Here is an 18382-nt window from a genome sequence, read left to right on the forward strand (position 1 = left end):
CTCTTCACGGGGCTCAAGCGGACAGAGAATGGTGGCTTCTTCAGCGAAGCTGAACTGGTTCTCTTCACGGGGCTCAGGCGGACAGAGAGTGGTGGCTTCTTCAGCGAAGCTGAACTGGTTCTCTTCACAGGGCTCAAGCGGACAGAGAATGGTGGCTTCTTCAGCGAAGCTGAACTGGTTCTCTTCACGGGGCTCAGGCGGACAGAGAATGGTGGCTTCTTCAGCGAAGCTGAACTGGTTCTCTTCACCGGGCTCAGGCGGACAGAGAATGGTGGCTTCTTAAGCAAAGCTGAACTGGTTCTCTTTACGGGGCTCAGGCGGACAAGGAATGGTGGCTTCTTCAGCGAAGCTGAACTGATTCTCTTCACGGGGCTCAGGCGGACAGAGAATGGTGGCTTCTTCAGCGAAGCTGAACTGGTTCTCTTCACGGGGCTCAGGCGGACAGAGAATGGTGGCTTCTTCAGCGAAGCTGAACTGGTTCTCTTCACTGGGCTCAGGCGGACAGAGAATGGTGGCTTCTTCAGCGAAGCTGAACTGGTTCTCTTCATGGGGCTCAGACAGACAGAAATGGATATCGTTGCTTCAACAACGCTGAAGCGGACACTGCTGGAGACATAATAATACCGGAAGCAGTGAAAAGAAAACCATCCACTGACTCATCTTGTTAAAGAAGTAATGGAAAGGAGTTCACCACTGGTTGATCTCATTCATCGGATTCCGAGACAGAAAATATATTATTTTCATAAATGGGCTGGATCTCCTCATGCCTTCGCTATGCACTCCCACTCGTGATTCACTGCAATCCACACAGAACTGCACACGTGATTACATCAATGTATAGCACTGCAAATCTTCATAACTCACAGCTTAGGGCGTTGGCAGGGACTTCCAATCCTCAATTCTTCAATACAATCTCCTTAACATCCACAATAAAGCATAAGGTGTCCAATCCTCTCCAAAAGATAAGTTAGAAGTCATAAAGTTCCATTGTATCTTTCGAAACATCCATCACATCACAATCTAAGCAATGTATAACACTTATCTCTCCTTAATGATGAATTCCCGCTGATAATTCAATCTCCACTCTCCAAGTATCCAATCCAATTCTCAAAGCGCTCCCCCCGGAAATCATGACCGTGCACAAAGGTTCCGCCCTTTCGAACAAAAGTTCCGCCTCTTCATTTGTCACCCGTGACATATTTAGAGTTGTTTACAGTGTTAAAGAGATGGATTCTCATGCTAAATATGGCCAAAGTTTAAAAAACATATTTTGGACGAATAACGGAGAATTTCTGTGCCGAAAATCTTACTTCCAAGTTGGTACAAGTTTCGGATGTTTTTTTTCGATCATGGATCTAATGACGTAGACGAGAGTGGAACTCCTTATATGAGCATTTCTCTCGGAAAAGCGCGCCCGCGCACACGTCGACCAGAGGAGAGCGAGACCGCGCACATCAACGCGCTTCAACAGGAAATCATTGGCAGCGCTGCATAGGATTTGTTCAAGAATGTCTCCAAAGTGTGTTTTTGGATGTGAGGGAAAGCTTACCTACATCCATCTGATCGGCCTCTTACCACGAACACACTGCTGAAGTTTCATCAAGATCAGTTAATGTATGCAGAAGTTATAACACTTCGTGTTTCTCTTTTCTCGCCATAAATTCGTTTCCTCGCTACGACCAAACCGTTCGAGATATCAAAAATCCATCCGCAATTTAGCATCCTCAATGTCTTGACTTCATGCCCACCGAGTTTGATGGTGATTGAATTAATTCTCTAGGAGGAGTGTTTCAAATTCCACAGCAAGCGTTCTCCAAACAACCCATAATAGCTGACTTCCTGTTGGGCTGGCGTATAACTTAAGAGTGTGAAAGTTGTTCGGCCCGATGAGATCTATATGTGTACCAAGTGTCATATTAATTCATGCAAGCTAGTTTGATCTATGGACCAAGTTTTCAGACCCCATTCAAGGGGGCGCTGTTGAGCCCCCCTGCCACGCCCGGGTACCAGCTTCAGCCCGGCCCTGATGGCCGCAGGTTCTGACCTGTGTGCAAAGTTTCAAGAGTTTTCGAGCACGTTAAGGGCCCCAAAAGCCCCTGAAACCTTGAAAAACAATTAGAAAAGCAAATTTCTCCTAACAGACAACCCCCCCCCCCCCCCACACACACACACAGAGAGACACAGATACAGAGAGAGAGAGAGAGAGAGAGAGAGAGAATTCTCCAAAAAATCACATTCAAACCTAAATATCTGACTTCCTGTTGGTTGCAGCTAATAACTGTAAATTAGAAAGTTGTCCGGCTCGATGAGAACAATATACATACCGATTTTTGTGATTCTAGGAAAAACTAAGCCCTTATTTTTGACTAAAGGTGGCGCTACTGAGCCCCTCACCACGCCCATTTCTGAAACTTTGCACATGTCTACTGGATAATAAATGTGATGAGTCTGTCGAGTTTCATGCATTTTCAAGCATGTGAAGAGTCTCAAAAGCATCCGAAAAGAATATTGAAGTTTGATGCGTTGCCACGTCAACAGTATCTAAGATATCAATAATCCTTTCACAGGTCTACATTTGTCGTGTGTCTACATTATACACATAAAGTTTGAAGCAAATTGGGTAAAAATAAGAGAGTGATTTCAAAGCATTTTGAAAGTGACACACTTCCTGCTGCCAGTTGGTGGCGCTATAACTTTGACTCACAATAGTCACATCCTTGTGTTCGGCCTCTTACAACGAATACACTGCTGAAGTTTCATCAAGATCAGATAATGTATGCTGAAGTTATAATACACTTCCTGTGTCCCTTATTCACCATAAATTTGTTTCCTCGCCACGGCCAAACCGTTCGAGATATCAAAAATCCGTCCACAATTTAGCATCCTCAATGTCTTGACTTCATGCTGACCGAGTTTGGAGGCGAATGGATGAATTTCCTAGGAGGAGTACATCAAATTCCACAGCATGTGTTTCCAAACAACCCATAATAGCCGACTTCCTGTTGGGCGGAGCTAATAACTTAGAGTGCGGAAGTTGTTCGGCCCGATGAGATCTATATGTGTACCGAGTTTCATATTAATTCATGCAAGCGTGTTTGATATATGGACCAACTTTTCAGACCGTGTCCAAGGGGGCGCTGTTGAGCCCCCCTGCCACGCCCGGGTACCAGCTTCAGCCCGGCCCTGATGACCGTCTGTTCTGACCTGTGTGAAAAGTTTTAAGAGTTTTTAAGCAAGTTAAGGGCCCCAAAAGCCCCTGAAACCTTGAAAAACAAAGATTAAATGGAATAGACAATAGGCCCTAATAATAATCCTAACGAAAACAATAGGGCCTTCGCCCTTTCAGGGTTTGGGCCCTAATAATCCTAACGAAAACAATAGGGCCTTCGCCCTTTCAGGGCTTGGGCCCTAATAATTATCCTTACGGAAACAATAGGGCCTTTGCCCTTTCAGGGCTTGGGCCCTAATAAAAAAAATCTATAAAAAATAAAGTATTATTCAAAAGGTTCTTTATAAAATGGATAGTTCCAGTCTTTGATTATGATTGGTTGAGCCACGTTTGAAGCCGTTGTACTATACAACAAACATACCTGTGGCACATTACATCAGTATTACTGCACCACTGTCTTGTGTTGTGCTGCAGCGTCTGTCCGTTGTTTGGCAACCATTATATTACATATAATATAACATCATATTTTGTTTATCAATAGCTTTACATTTTTGTGTTTGTGTGTTTATTTTATGAAACCTTGCCAGGTATGCAAAATAACAGTTTTATAAAGGCAATAAGCCCAGTGAAGCTGTGATTTACAGTGAATTTAGAACAGAGTGTTTTAGTTGATTTAACAACGACCCTTAGCTGTTCTAAATTCACTGTAAACCATGGCTTCTTGGGGCTTATTGCTTATAACAATATATTGCTTATTACACCATTAAGGTCCTTTATAGCACAGTTCAAAACATAATTCTTTATGGGGGAAAAAGAGTTGCAAAAGTAGTTATATTTATTCATTCATATTCATTTATTCCTATGGCAGAGGTTAGTTGTCACAGAGGCTATGCACCTTTTTCCTAATAAGCCTACTACTTTTTAGATTATGGGAGACACTTATGGTTTGTAGAAGTTCCACTCACTGAAACAAATCATTTCAAATCATAAGGTTGTGCTACAAATAATCTTTATCTGTCAGTTGAGGATGACATGGTGTAACAAGAATATCTATGGCAAGAGCTCTTTTATCTTTTTTTCTTTTGTATTCCACTGTATATATGATATATCCATGAATAATTCACTGGAATGCACTAAGAATCTCTTGATTTTCTCCACAAATCCTCACATCTCCTTCCAGGTTTGTTTTCACAGATGTATTAAAATATAATTGTCTCCCTTTTCACTTCTGATTTTATGAGCAGTGTTTACTGGAATGCTTCTAAAGCAGGAAACACAATATTTATTGTCTGTCAAAATTACGGAAATCACTGAAATATTATCACTTAATGTTCCAGTTAATGAACATTTTTGATGAAGGCAACATATGTTACACAATACAGAGATATATTACTACAATGAAATATTTTATTATTGAAATATTTTAAAATTTACTTTTAATGTTCGATGGTTGAAGAGTGAGTAGAATAATATCATCTCACTGTACCCAGTTTTTAAAAATGCATATTATTGCATTCACAGAGCAAACTTTTCGCTGATTGTTTACAGTTTAACAGAAGTTACTCCCATAATTTGAGCAGAGTCATGGGACAGAGGACAAGCCCCACTGCATAAAAGCTTTTTGTCTAGCAATGTTATCTATGTTGGTTTCAAACACCTTTTGCCACATTTAAACATCTCTTTATGATTTTTTTTTATTTTTTATATATATATTTTTTTTTATCAGTCATTGAGTAAATTAGAGTAAATCTAAAGGCCAGGCAACTTAAGGCAATGCTCAACTATATCAGTGACCTGAAAAATTTAACTGAAAATTTGTTCTGGTGGGGGTGTGGGTGGGGGTGTGTGGGTGGGTGGGTGGGGGTGTGTGTGTGTGTGTGTGTGTGTGTGTGGGGGTGTGGGGGTGTGGGTGTGTGTGTGTGTGTGTGTGTGTGTGTGTGTGGGGGTGTGTGGGTGTGTGGGTGTGTGTGTGGGGGGGTGTGTGGGGGGGGTGTGTGTGTGTGTGTGGGGGGGGGTGTGGGGGTGTGGGGGTGTGTGTGGGTGTGTGGTTTACATGGACAACACGCCAGACATTTCACCTGGGCTCCACGGACCTAAGGGTAATACGGGGACTATGCCAAGGTCCTCATAAATCAAAGAGTGTAACTGCATTTGTTAGTGTCTGAATAACATAAATTCTCTTTTTCTTTGAAAGTCCTTATTTACCACTTGACCTGATTTTGAGTGTATCCCAGTGTATATAACAGCGACCCCACAGTTGGGTTTTATATTGCAGTTTCATACACATTTCTGATACACACGGTGCATTTTGGCGGGCCGTCTTGTGATTGGCTGGTTTGCGCACGTGGGCGGTAACAAACGGAAGTCGACGGGAAGCTCCGCCCACAGCGCATGGCCCAGCTGTCAATAATTAAATACCTAATGGACCACACCTCGGAAGTGTCAGCTCGACCAGCTTTTGACCAGTCAGTTGCATGTTAATTATTTGAATAATTCTAAAACAGATCTAATGCCAAAAGCATCACAGTGATAACATTTCATTTCCTGGTTCTTTTTAATGTCATCATAATCTGTAATTCATATTGACCAAAGAAACCAAATTTAAAAGGACTTTGAACCCCAAAACACAATGTGAGTCCCATTACTGTCACATGAAGAAAGAGAAAATGTAGAGTATGACATAAAGAGAAGAGAATCTGACAGAATATGTAGGCTATCAATTTAAGATTTTAACCTGGAAAACTAAACACAGCTGCTCTTAATTAACTTTTTCTTGCTACCTGTCTGTTATTTTGTGCAAAATATGCTGTTACACTTTTCAATGTATTCTTAAAAGAATCAATAAAATATTGTGAACATTGTAATCCTGACAATAACTTTTTGTAATTTAGGCTGTGACACCTGTAAAGAGTAAACATGAAGCGGCGTAGACGCATTAATTCAAAGGATGATGCAAGATTTTATATTACTGCTGAAAGTGACAAAGTGGGACTTGACATCAAGTACATCAATGCTGAAAAGGGTAAGTTGAATCTTCTGATTGTTTAATCATGATTTGACTTTAATATATATCATTTTTTGCCAATTATTTGTTGTTTTGTCTTTGATGAATTAGGTCGCGGCATCTTCGCCTCTGTTCCATTTGAAAAAGGAGACTTTCTATTGGAATACAGAGGTGATCTAATAAGCAAGCAAGAATGTGAGAGGAGACAGAGAATTTACCATGACCTCCTTAAAGTGTTTATGTTCGAGTTCCATTTTAAGGGAAAACTGTGGTGGTACGTATGTCACTGGTTAATCTAATCAGAATTATGACTCTCTTTCTCTTTTCTCACGTCAGGTTAATTTACATTGCATTAGTATAAAAACTGATTGTTTTGAAAATGTTACTTGTGTTTTTGTAGTGTTGATGCAGCAACAGAGAATGATGACCATATAAACCCTAATGCCAAGATAAAGTACCTCACTGTGCAAGGGATGCCCCATCTCTGTTTGTTTGCAGTTCGAGACATAAGTCCAGGAGAGGAGATCACCTATAATTATGGTGACTCAGACTGGCCATGGAGATGCAAGGTGGGCAAAATTTGACTTTGTGAAATTGATAGTTCTCATATAATAAATGCTTTAACCATAGAACATTTCACATACCAAAATACTGTACATTTTCCATCTAGCTTCAGGAGGAACATGATTTTTATAGCTTTTGTTAGCAGTTTGTTAGCACCACCTAACCAGCACACCATAGATGATACTGACCATTACAGACTGGTAGAACAAAAACAATGAAGTCATCAAATTCTGTGTTCATCAGAGTGTAGTTTTCATAGTCCACGGTCTACAATATATATATATATGTATTTATTTTATTTATTTTATTTTATTTTTTACAGGGCCTTGATGATGAAATGGCTCCAAAGATGTGTGGTACCACAAATCCCCCTTCCACAACTGATGATACTGAAGAGGTATGTCCTCACAAAAGATATATTTTTATTAATATCTTGCTCTTGATTGTTAATATCAGAAAAGTTGTCAGTGAGTTTTAAAGCAAGGTTTTCCTCTGTCTTTCTGTCAACAGTAGAATGGTTTATTTTTTAATTCAGATATCAAATGTCCTCTCTAGTGTCACGCTCCCAGGACTTTCTCTTTATTGTCTTTTGTCTCTGTTTCATCTTCTACAGCTGACCACTGAGAGCAAGTGCACCCATACAGCCGTCAGCCACCCGAATCAGACTAGTCCAGAGCTCAGCCCACTCACCAAGGTTGGAGAGGTAAATTAAATCTCATGTACAACTTATTTGTGGCAAAATGTTAAATCTGCCAACCTATTTCAATATGTGTGTGTGTGTGTGTGTGTGTGTGTGTGTGTGTGTGTGGTCGCCTGAGTAGAACATGCTTTATGTGGACAGTCGCCTGAGTAGAACATGCTTTATGTGGACAGTTGCCTGAGTAGAACATGCTTTATGTGGACAATGGAATGGAAGGACATTTGTCTAAACGTGCTTTTTCAAGCTTCAGTCAGTATAATATCTGAGTGTATGTGTATCAAACCCTGAACCCCACCCAAACATGACTTGGGAGGTCCATACAGTTTAGAGGGTCCCGTCCCCAGAGGCATCACTTTGGTTTTTAAGAACACTTGGACTGCCTGCATTGGATCTGTGTGTTGGTTTAATGTGAATGCTAAGTTGTTTGGTTACATGTAATGGATAGCCACCCTATTAGTTAAACTGGGCTAGAAGAAGTCAGCTCCTGACACTGAGGCTAACCACAAATTCTCCATCTACAATTTAAAAATATGAAGAAGGTATATCTTCATATAGGATATGCTTGAAATAAGCTGCATATAAATAAGATAAGCTATAAATGACAAAATACAATGCAATAAAAAGGTAATCATATGTATGAGGTAAATTAAATGTCACATTGGTATTGGATTTAAAGTGATTGGATATCGACATGTAAATATGAAATCGTGAGCTTAGAATTATAAGGTTCTATCTCCGTTTAGGGTAGGTCCGAGATATTGAGCATCAAAGTTTTTACATCCCAGCTGGCAAAACTGAGATGGAACCTTTTTATTTTATTAATAACTACTAACAAAATATTTTTTTTTACAAAAATAACACCACACAGGCATTAATAAACACCTAATGGATCAGATTATGTCAAAAACTCAATTTCGACCAAAAGTGGAGATAGAACCTTATAATTCTAAGCTCACGAAATATCTTTCTGTCCAAACTATGTTGCATAAATAAATACTACAATTCAATTTTTCGCCAACAGTGTCAAAAACACCGCCTTGTGTGCGCAACAGTATCCTCCTTGGACAAGTGTGTTCGTTGTGTGGGACCCGTATCTTCCTTCAAGTGGCTTGGCTATCAATGCACAGGTTAGATATTTAGTGAATTAGTATAGAGTGTATATGTGTTGTGCTCTAACCACTTAAATAGACCTGCAGTGTTAACATTGTTTTACTCAAATGTGTTCCAGTTTGTTCAGGGGTCTGGCATAAATCCTGCCTCAAGCAAATTAAAAGAGATGACTTTAACAGCACAGCACAGGTGAGTATCTACTAAGTGAGTGTTGAACTTGAACTGTCTATATAAGATTCAATCACCATGTCAAATAATTTGCTTTCTCACCAATTCAGGCGCAGCAGTCTCAGAACTATGTTCAACTTGCAAAACTCACACTTGCACAAATCAACTCACCCTGCAAATCAGATTTCCTGGGTCACGACATCCGTGTTCACTGCGACTTCTACAGATTACCAGTTCCCACAACACAACTGGCTAAGTTTTCCAAACTCCTTTTGTCAATGGAGAAAGGAAACATTTCCAGCATGCAGGGGAAGTCACTGGATGAGATTGAAATTGAAGGTTTGTACAGAAATTAGCCCTTGTAGATATTATCTGTGTTTATGGTTTTTCCTTTGAATGTTAATTTATAAACATCTAGAGTTGGTGTAGTCAGCATCCCTTTCCAAGAAAAAAAAAAATCACCTTTCATGTCCAAATATGAGTCGAGGACTACTATTAAGAAATATAAACTTAAGTCTACAGTATGGCTGGACAGTAATTAAAAATTATGTTTGTGTAGGTGCAGTCGAATTACGTTAAATATTAACCTAAAATCATATTGTGTAATCATTTATCTTATGTGCTCATGGACCACATTAAACAAACGCAGATATAATAGCTCAAAACTACTCAAGTAAAAACAGTTACTTTGAAAAAAAGTGGCAAGTACAAAACCATGTACTATCTTTCCCTAGGTCTTTTTATTTGATGTGGCTATTTCAACCACAGATTTTTATGTCCAGCTATTTATGAGAGTTTTACCAGAGCTGTAAACTATTTGAGTAAATGTAATTAGTAACTGTACTTGAGTATATTTTTGGCTACTTTGTAGTTGTACTGAGTATCAAAGATATTAGCTACTTTTACTCTACTTGACTACATTTTTGAAGAAGTAAATGTACTTTTTACTCCAATACATTTGTGATGAGTAATGCAATTACAAATTACATTTGGCACCTTACTTTTTCTGCAGCAGTTTGTTTTTGCTATAAAGAAGTGATATTGACTGAACTATATCTTGTGCGTTTTGCCCTTACTCACCCAAACTTGTCAACAAGTCTACTTTGTGAATGCGAGTGCATTAGTAGGTGCTAAATCACAGACGTTTGATTTGGGAGATGAGGTCATGACTGCAGCCAGTGATGAGTCCGAAACCAGCACATCCAGTGCAAGTAGACTTTGACTATTTAATTTTACTTAACATTTTTTTATTTATCCACTATATTGACCAGGCCTTTTTGAAGGATATTGGTTTACGTGTGGCCTTTTTGTGCACTTGAGCTTAACTGAGACTTGAGAGGTTGTAGACACTTAAATAGATGGTTCACCCAAAAAAGAAATTTCTGTCATTTACTTACCCTCAAGTTGTTCCAAACTTGTCTTTGTTCTGCTGTACTAGTCAATGGCTGGCAAGATCTGCTTGGTTACAAAAATATAGAAAATATCTATCTTTGTGTACTGCAGAACAAAGAAATGTATACAGGTTTGGAACAACTTGAGGTTGACTACATGAAGACAGAATTTTCATTTTTGGGTGAACAATCCCTTTAAGAGGCTGTTGTGTCGACCCTGATTTATTGCACTATTGAGGTGTTCAGTTTTATTTAGATTTTAGAAAATAAACATGACTTCTCATTTTACAAATCAATTGTTTCTTATTTTCACCTGCATGTCTCAGGTGTCAAGGACTAGTGCATCTTTGAGCCTAAATTTAGTATAAGTAAAATACTAAAGTATTGTTAATCACTTTTACTCGTATTGGTGACTTGTAATAGAGTAATTTATGCTGCAATGTATCTGTCTTTTTACTCAAGTATGGTTTTCAAGTACTCTTTACACCTCTGAGTTTTACTAATGCCATTTTCCAGATGAGATTGCGTTAAGTGATGCTGAAGACAGTGGGAGTGAATCTGATGACAGCAACACAGATCTCACCGCATCAGAGCTTGGAACTGTGGAGCCTATGGATATTGACTCTACAACCACAGAGCAAGACCATGACATGGGAGACTTTGGTATGTTAACTCAATTCATAGTCACTGCTGATAAAATGTATTTTTTCCTGTGACAAAAGTAACTTGTTAAATTATGTTTTCAACAGGATCAGTTTCATTTGTGTCATCCACAGTAAGTAAGAGTGTACCTCCCTCTGAAGGTAAGATTCAGATTCAAGAGGTTTATTGTCTATGCACAGAAGAAACACAGTGGTTTATACCCTACATTGAAATTCTTACTTTGCCAAACTCCCTTAAAGGGATACTCCACCGTCTTTTCATATTAAACTGTTATTCCCTTAACTAAGACAAGGTGATACATACCTCTCTCGTCTCAGTGCGTGCACTCAATCGCTCTGGCGCGCGGCGACACTTATAGCACTTAGCTTAGCCCAGTTCATTCATTAGAGACCAAACAGAGGTGAAGTTAGAAGCGACCATACACCTCCACGTTTTCCCTATTTAAATACGGTTACACGAGTAGTTACACGACCAAGTATGGTGACACAAAATAAAACGTGGTGCTTTTCTAAGCGGGTAAAAAGGATAACTATAATGTATGGCGGGATAGCACTGGGAGCACTTCGACTCGGCGCAGTAAAAAGTCACGCCTGAAAAATCCTCTCCCTCTCACTTCTGTCATCAGAACCATTGGACTTTTTACTGCGCCGAGTAGAAGTGCTCTCGAGTCCCAAGTGCTATTCCGTCATACATTTGGATTGTTTGGACCCTGCTGAATGAACTGGGCTAAGTTAAGTGCTATCAAAGTGTCGCCGCGCCAAAGAGTATAGAAGTACCAAGAGGCGAAACTCAATAGAACGTTCCATTGCAACAAACTCACCCATGCGCAGAGCTGCAGCTCCGCCATCTTGGACTGAACGCAACACAGCTGTCATAGAATTGAACGATACCGGTTCAAATTCAAAAGCGGTTAAATGAACTAAAAAGTAGTTTCTAGTTTTTAATATCTCTAGAGCAGACATCCCATGTCTCCCGGAAGATCCGGGAGTCTCCCGCATATTGATAGCGGCTCCCTGATGCCCACAAATTAGCTAAAATCACCCGGAATCTAGAGCGAGCGAGCAAGAGCGCGCAGCTCCAAACCGTGTAACGTTAGAGCACACGGCAGAAAGGGTGAGGATGCGAAATATCAACATATCAACCTAAAATGTGGAACACAACTTGTTCAGATTTTTTGCTTTCATTTTCTTGCAGTTCTAGAGTAAAATATATTTTGTAATATATATATTTTATATAAAATATAAATAATTATATTTTAAATCAAATCAAAATCAAATCAAGTATATTTGTATAGCGCTTTTCACAATACAGATTGTATCAAAGCAGCTTCACAGTATTAAAATAAAATAATACAACAAAGTTTGTTTCTAGTGGAATTTATTGATTGATAGAATAAAATTAAATATCCCCAAAATATCCCCAACTGAGCAAGCCAAAGGCAACAGTGGCAAGGAACCGAAAAACTCCATCAAGTGACCTAATGGTGTCCTAAAACTCCATCAAGTGACCTAATGGAGAAAAAAAAAACCTTGGGAGAACCCAGGCTCAGTCGGGGGCCAGTTCTCCTCTGGCATTTATGAACTAGAGGCCGGATTGTTTGAAACTGTGAGATTAACAATATTATATGAATGCCTGGCTGAAAAGATGCGTCTTTAATCTAGTTTTAAACTGGGAGAGTGAGTCCGAGCAACGAACAGTATCAGGAAGACTATTCCAGAGTTTCGGAGCCAAATGTGAAAATGCTCTCCCTCCTTTGGTTGATCTGGATATCCTAGGTATGACCAAAAGCCTTGAATTTATTGATCTTAAAGAGCGCGATGGATTATAGGGTGATAGAAGATCCGTTAAATAGACTGGAGCTAAGCCGTTTAGGGCTTTATAAGTCAGTAGCAATACCTTATAATTAATACGGAACTTTATAGGTAGCCAATGTAGTGATGATAAAATTGGTGTTATATGATCATATTTTCTTGATCTAGTAAGAACTCTAGCGGCTGCATTTTGGACTAACTGTAGCTTGTTTATTGAGGATGCAGGACAACCGGCTAATAAAGCATTACAGTAATCTAGTCTCGAGGTCATGAATGCATGAACTAACTTTTCTGCATCAGAAACTGATAGCATATTACGTAGCTTAGCAATGTTTCTAAGGTGGAAAAAGGCTGTTTTTGTAACATACGAAATATGATTTTCAAAAGACAGGTTACAATCGAGTATAACACCCAGGTCTTTTACTGTAGAGGATAAAGTAACAGGACATCCTATGATGTCAAAGTTGTATTGTGAGAGGTTTTGTGGGCGGTTTTTTGAACCGATAAGTATTACCTCTGTCTTGTCTGGATTTAATAATAGAAAATTACGCGTCATCCAATCTTTTATATCTTTAACACACTCTGTCAATTTGGATAATTTAGCGTTTTCATCCGTTTTCATCAATTTGGATAATTTAGCGTCAATTTGGATAATTTAGCGTTTTCATAGCGTTTTCATCCATTTTAAACTTGTACATTTTAATAAACTCAAACTTATATAACGTTTTTCTGTTTACTTTCATAATTTATTTCACTTCAACAATAATCTGACAAATTAAAACAAGACCAACCATAGGTCTAAATTCCAAAGCATTCTTGAATTACAACCATTAAGTTTGGATAGTGATTTTCATGTTTATGCGAAAAAAAGTTAAAGGGTTAATTTAGTGATAACAATGAATTAATAAAGCGGTCATTTGCCAGGTTAGGTGTTCATATATCTCTGAAAGTATGCGATTTAAAAAGCCCATTTCGAGTCTTGACTATTTCGACCAAATACATAACATTAGCAAACTGTTAACTTAATGCGGTTATGGGATAGCTTACATTAACGTTACAGCACCTGTTATCGTTGACGTTAGCTCACTTTAAAGTTAATAAAAACCTTTTCTACTTTACCTCTCTGGATCTTTGGGGAATCTATGAAATGGTAGTTGATTGGCTGTACACTGGTAGTTGTTGCAGTTGATGGCAGAACACTGTTTTCTTTGTTTCCAATTATTTCCAGACATGCTGTACAGTAGTTGTGCTAACGGTAAAGCCGTTGGTTCAGTCCAAAATGGCGGCCGCGCTACCGAAGCGCCACCTAGTGGCTGTTGTCAAAACTGCAACGGAGTTTCGCCTCTTGTTACTTCTATACTCTTTGGCCGCGCGCCAGAGCGATTGAGTGCATGCACTGAGATGAGAGAGGTATGCATCAACTCGTCTTAGTTAAGGGAATAACATGGTTTAATATGAAAAAACTGTGAAGTATCTCTTTAACAGAAGGATTATTATGCACGTCTTTGTGATGTTTCTTGTCTCTGAAGTTTTCAACTATCAAAATGCAAGAGTAATCTTAAAGAAAGAGATGTAAATGAATAGCCCTAAATTTAACTGTACTGCATTTGTACAAAACATCTTGTCTGCAAGAGAGCATATACACTTACTTTATTATCAGGAAATGTATACTGAATTTGAGATAAAAGTAAAGTTACCTCCTTCTCTTCACATGTTCTCTTGATTGCCCATGAGTACGTTCTATTAATTCTCTTTTTAGCAAGTTGGTTAAAAGACTAAACATGAATTGGTCTGAATGACTGAGTCACAACATGCCACAAAATCTGGAAGATTAAGAGGTTAAAAGTAGTATTAAGCTGATTGTTACGTATGGTTTCAATATCAAGACTAAACTTTCAGACCAAGTTCCAACACTATTTAGCTAACCTTATGAAATCAGATTTAAACTGAGAATCAGACCTTAAACCCCATAGTCTTTGTTTCATTTAAAATACGGTGTGTTGAAGTACAATGCCAAAATTACTTAAGACATGTTACTAATTGTAGTATTACTTACTGCAATTAATTCAAATATCAAAAGGTTTGGCCACATAAATAGATGAACAGCAAAGACATTCTAAAAATACACTCCATATTGTCCACACTCTAATGTGGGCTAGTAAAGTTGGTGAAATCACATCGAGTGAGACACCAACTGATACCCAGAGTGAATTAAGAAAAGTAAACTGCAATTTCTTGTCAACTGTGGCATTAACTGAACTCATGTTTTGATGGCTTCAACTGGACAACACATTTTGTTTGTGATTTATATAATTTTTTTGTTTGCCTATCTTCCAGGGAATTATGCTGATGAGGAACATGGATCCAGAAGAGTGGCAAAGAAAGTGTGGTCTAAGGCTGAGGTCGCCGCAGTAATGCGACACTTCAAAGGTCATATAAGCAGGGGAAAACTGGCCACCTAAACTGAATGCAGTCACTGCAAACGGGTAGAAGACCCCGTGTTGGCACAAAGAACAGTGCAAAATATAAGGGACTTGAAATAGAGGAATAGCTGCAAAGAGGCAGTCAGAAAAAGAAAAGATTTAAATACACTGACAATTGTGGTGGTGTTTCTATGTTTGTGTTAAAGGAACACGCCAACGTTTTGGGACTTTAGCTTATTCCCCGTATCCCCCAGAGTTAGATAAGTCCACACACACCATTCTCATCTCCGTGCGTGCTGTAAGTCTGTTTGACGCACCCACCGCTAGCCTAGCTTAGCACAAACACTGGAGGTAAACGGCTCCAGCTAGCATACTAATCCCAATAAGTGACAAAATAACACCAACATTTTCCTATTTACATGTTGTGATTTGTATAGTCACAGCGTGTACAAATAACAAAGTCACATGACACAGCCATCTTCTAACCGTACACACACTGGGAACTATATTCTCATAGAATTCACTATATAGAAGGCCTAAGCTCTGCTACTTCTGCGGAGTGATTTGCTCGCAGCGCCTGAGAAGCCCTGTGGTGAGGAGCCGAGAGTTCGCTCAGAGGGTTGCGCTAATCACTCCAGCCAGCAGTGCTTCGCCTTCTGAGAATATAGTTCCCAGTGTGTGTACGGTTAGAAGATGGCTGTGTCTCATGTGACCTTGTTATTTGTACACGCTGTGACTATACACATCACAACATGTAAATAGGAAAATGTTGGTGTTATTTTGTCACTTATTGGGCGCAGTATGCTATCTGGAGCCATTTACCTCCAGTCTTTGTGCTAAGCTAGGCTAGCGGTGGGTGCGTCAGACAGAGTTACAGCACGCACGGAGATGAGAAGGGTGTGTGTGGACTTATCTAACTCTGGGGGATACGGGGAATAAGCTAAAGTCCCAAAAGTCTAAAATTTCTTTTCAATGTTAATTGACATGGCACTTGTGTTGTGTGACAATCTATTGTTTAGCTCTTACAGGCTGTTATCTGGCTGTTAGACCGTGTCACCAACTAACACTGGTGATGTTAGAGTTGTGCAATAAAATAATAAATTCAAGTCCCATTAATCCTTGGTGGTGTCAGGTTAATGTGTATTTGTTAATGTGTATTTATGTTAATGAGCAAGTGACGTCATTGTCCCTTTAAAGTCCCAATAATGTTTGTTTTGGTCCTTATAAGTCACATATTCTTCAAAATGAGAACTGTCTCTATAAACCACAATAGTTTTAGGGTGGTGTGTATCAAGCTCTGAAGGGTGTATCTGAAGTCTAAAGTGTCCTGAATTTTTTTCATTTTTTTTTTGAGTGTTTTAATCGAACTCTCATAGCTCTAGGACCTCAGGAAAGGGTAGTCCATCTAAACCACCACCGGGCCTGTTTGGAGAAAAAGTCTGGCTAATCCACATAAACGTGTGTGTGTGTGTGTGTTGGTCCTGTTCCTGTTCCTGTCGACGGTTTGTTTCGTGCTCTTGTGCCTGTTCCTGTTTCATCGGACTGTCATTCATTATCTGGATTACTTCACCGCTCACCTACATCACCGTCTGATCACTTCACCACCGGACGCTGACCATCTAATCCCTGCGTCACCAGACTGCCTGAGGATCTGTTCATTCATCATTATTACTAATAAAGAGTTTTACTTGCATCCTTCCTTCCGTTTCATTGATCGTGACAACATCGATTTCTCATACTCACATAAACACAAATACAAACTTTTATCATTTCTTTCTGTTGTACATGTTATTTTATACAGTTCAAAACAATGGCTCATATGTAAAACTTTTCAAAATAAATAAAACCGTACAATATACCCCTTAAACTTGCAATAAAGGAGGGGCCAGAGCCTTTGGGCTGGGCTCATTTGACTTGAGCCAGTACTTAATCACATAGCAATCACCCAGCACACTCTAGAAACAGCATAGCAATATGCTAACAACCACTGAAGACACCTTAGCAACTGGATAGTAACACTATTGCAAGCACCCAGAACAAGTTTGCATGGGCATGCACCACTTACATTTTCTATGTAGATTTTCCCAAAATTAGTTGTATGTTACTTTTTCCATTTTTGAGTTTTTACTAAATGTATTTCCACAATAGACTTACTTGCTTAAAATATTGCTTAAACCTTTCATAAATAAAAAAAACATTAAAAAAAAGTTTGCTGTGTCAACATTCCCCATACACCACATTAATCATAAATAGTATATTTTTTCCTGCATGGGCAATAATGATGTTTGTATTCAATAAATGTCATGTTTCTATAAAGAAAAAAAAGAAAAAAACCGCAAGACAGGACAGATAAAAACAAACAAAACAAACAAACAAACAAACAATAAGAAAAAGCAAATACAATAATTAAAATACATACAGACATTTCAGCCAATGCACTCTCAGTCTGGATGTGTACCTGGAGCAACTCACTAAGGGATTTGAGAGTGCCACCATGATACTGTCGGTAGACTCATCCAGACGTTGCATAAACATCAAATTTCTTAAAAGTGCTTTCAGTGTGGTTACTCCTACAGATACAAACATCTGACTAGCACTCCCTCCTCTGGGAACATTGAGTAAAATTATCATTGCATCATTGTAGGCAACTTGTAACTTCTGCATGCTGTTTTTTTTTTTGTAAGAAGACCACAGATGGGCAGTATAGAGTGGTGTACAGTAAGCTTTGAACAGAGCACTTTAACTTGAGTAGAACAGTAACTAAACTTACGTGCTATGGTGTTTGCCTGTGCATATAACTTATAACACTGTCTGTATATGTCATCATCATCATTCATATCATCTGCAATACAATGACCAAGGTATTTAATCTTTTTGCAGACCTCAAGACAATTATTGGCTAGCATGAACACAGGAAAATTAAGCCATTTATCCTGTTTCGTTCTGCATATTAAAACAGCACTTTTGCTGGAATTGTATTTTATATCAAATTCCACCCCATAGTCAGAGCATATATTAAGAAGCTCCTGCTGCCCTGCACTACTCGGACTAAAAGTAACAAGGTCATCTGCATACATAAGATGATTCACCAGCATGCCACCAATCATACAGCCAGTGTTGCAACCATTAAGTCTCCTTGACAGTTCATCCATATATAAATTAAATAAGACGGGGGACAAGATTCCTCCCTGCCTAACACCATTGGACACTCTAAAGGGGGCAGATATGCTACCCCCCCCATTTGATATGCATCTGCTGGTGGGCATACCAATAGGCAAGAACCCTCACAATATACCCAGGGACTCCCCTTTGCTTTAGCTTAATAAAAAGCTGTTTGTGATTCACTCGATCAAATGCTTTGGAGGCATCAATAAAACAC

The 18382-nt window shown here is 39.0% G+C and overlaps 1 protein-coding gene across 1 annotated transcript; it reads left to right on the top strand.

Annotated features, from left to right (window-relative positions):
• Positions 1-6085: 6085 nt before the first annotated feature.
• LOC311083757 (uncharacterized protein) lies at positions 6086-15232 on the top strand (the record flags this gene model as incomplete). Its single annotated transcript, XM_084115512.1, has 11 exons — positions 6086-6191; positions 6285-6447; positions 6574-6742; positions 7060-7134; positions 7351-7440; positions 8459-8564; positions 8666-8736; positions 8826-9054; positions 10623-10769; positions 10856-10909; positions 14918-15232. 11 exons carry the CDS (start codon positions 6086-6088, stop codon positions 15040-15042), a joined length of 1335 nt encoding a protein of 444 aa, XP_083971638.1. The 3' UTR covers positions 15043-15232.
• Positions 15233-18382: the final 3150 nt, after the last annotated feature.

The sequence above is a fragment of the Abramis brama genome (genome assembly GCF_963993115.1).
Source record: "Abramis brama genome assembly, chromosome: 5".
In the NCBI taxonomy this organism is placed as follows: domain Eukaryota; kingdom Metazoa; phylum Chordata; class Actinopteri; order Cypriniformes; family Leuciscidae; genus Abramis; species Abramis brama.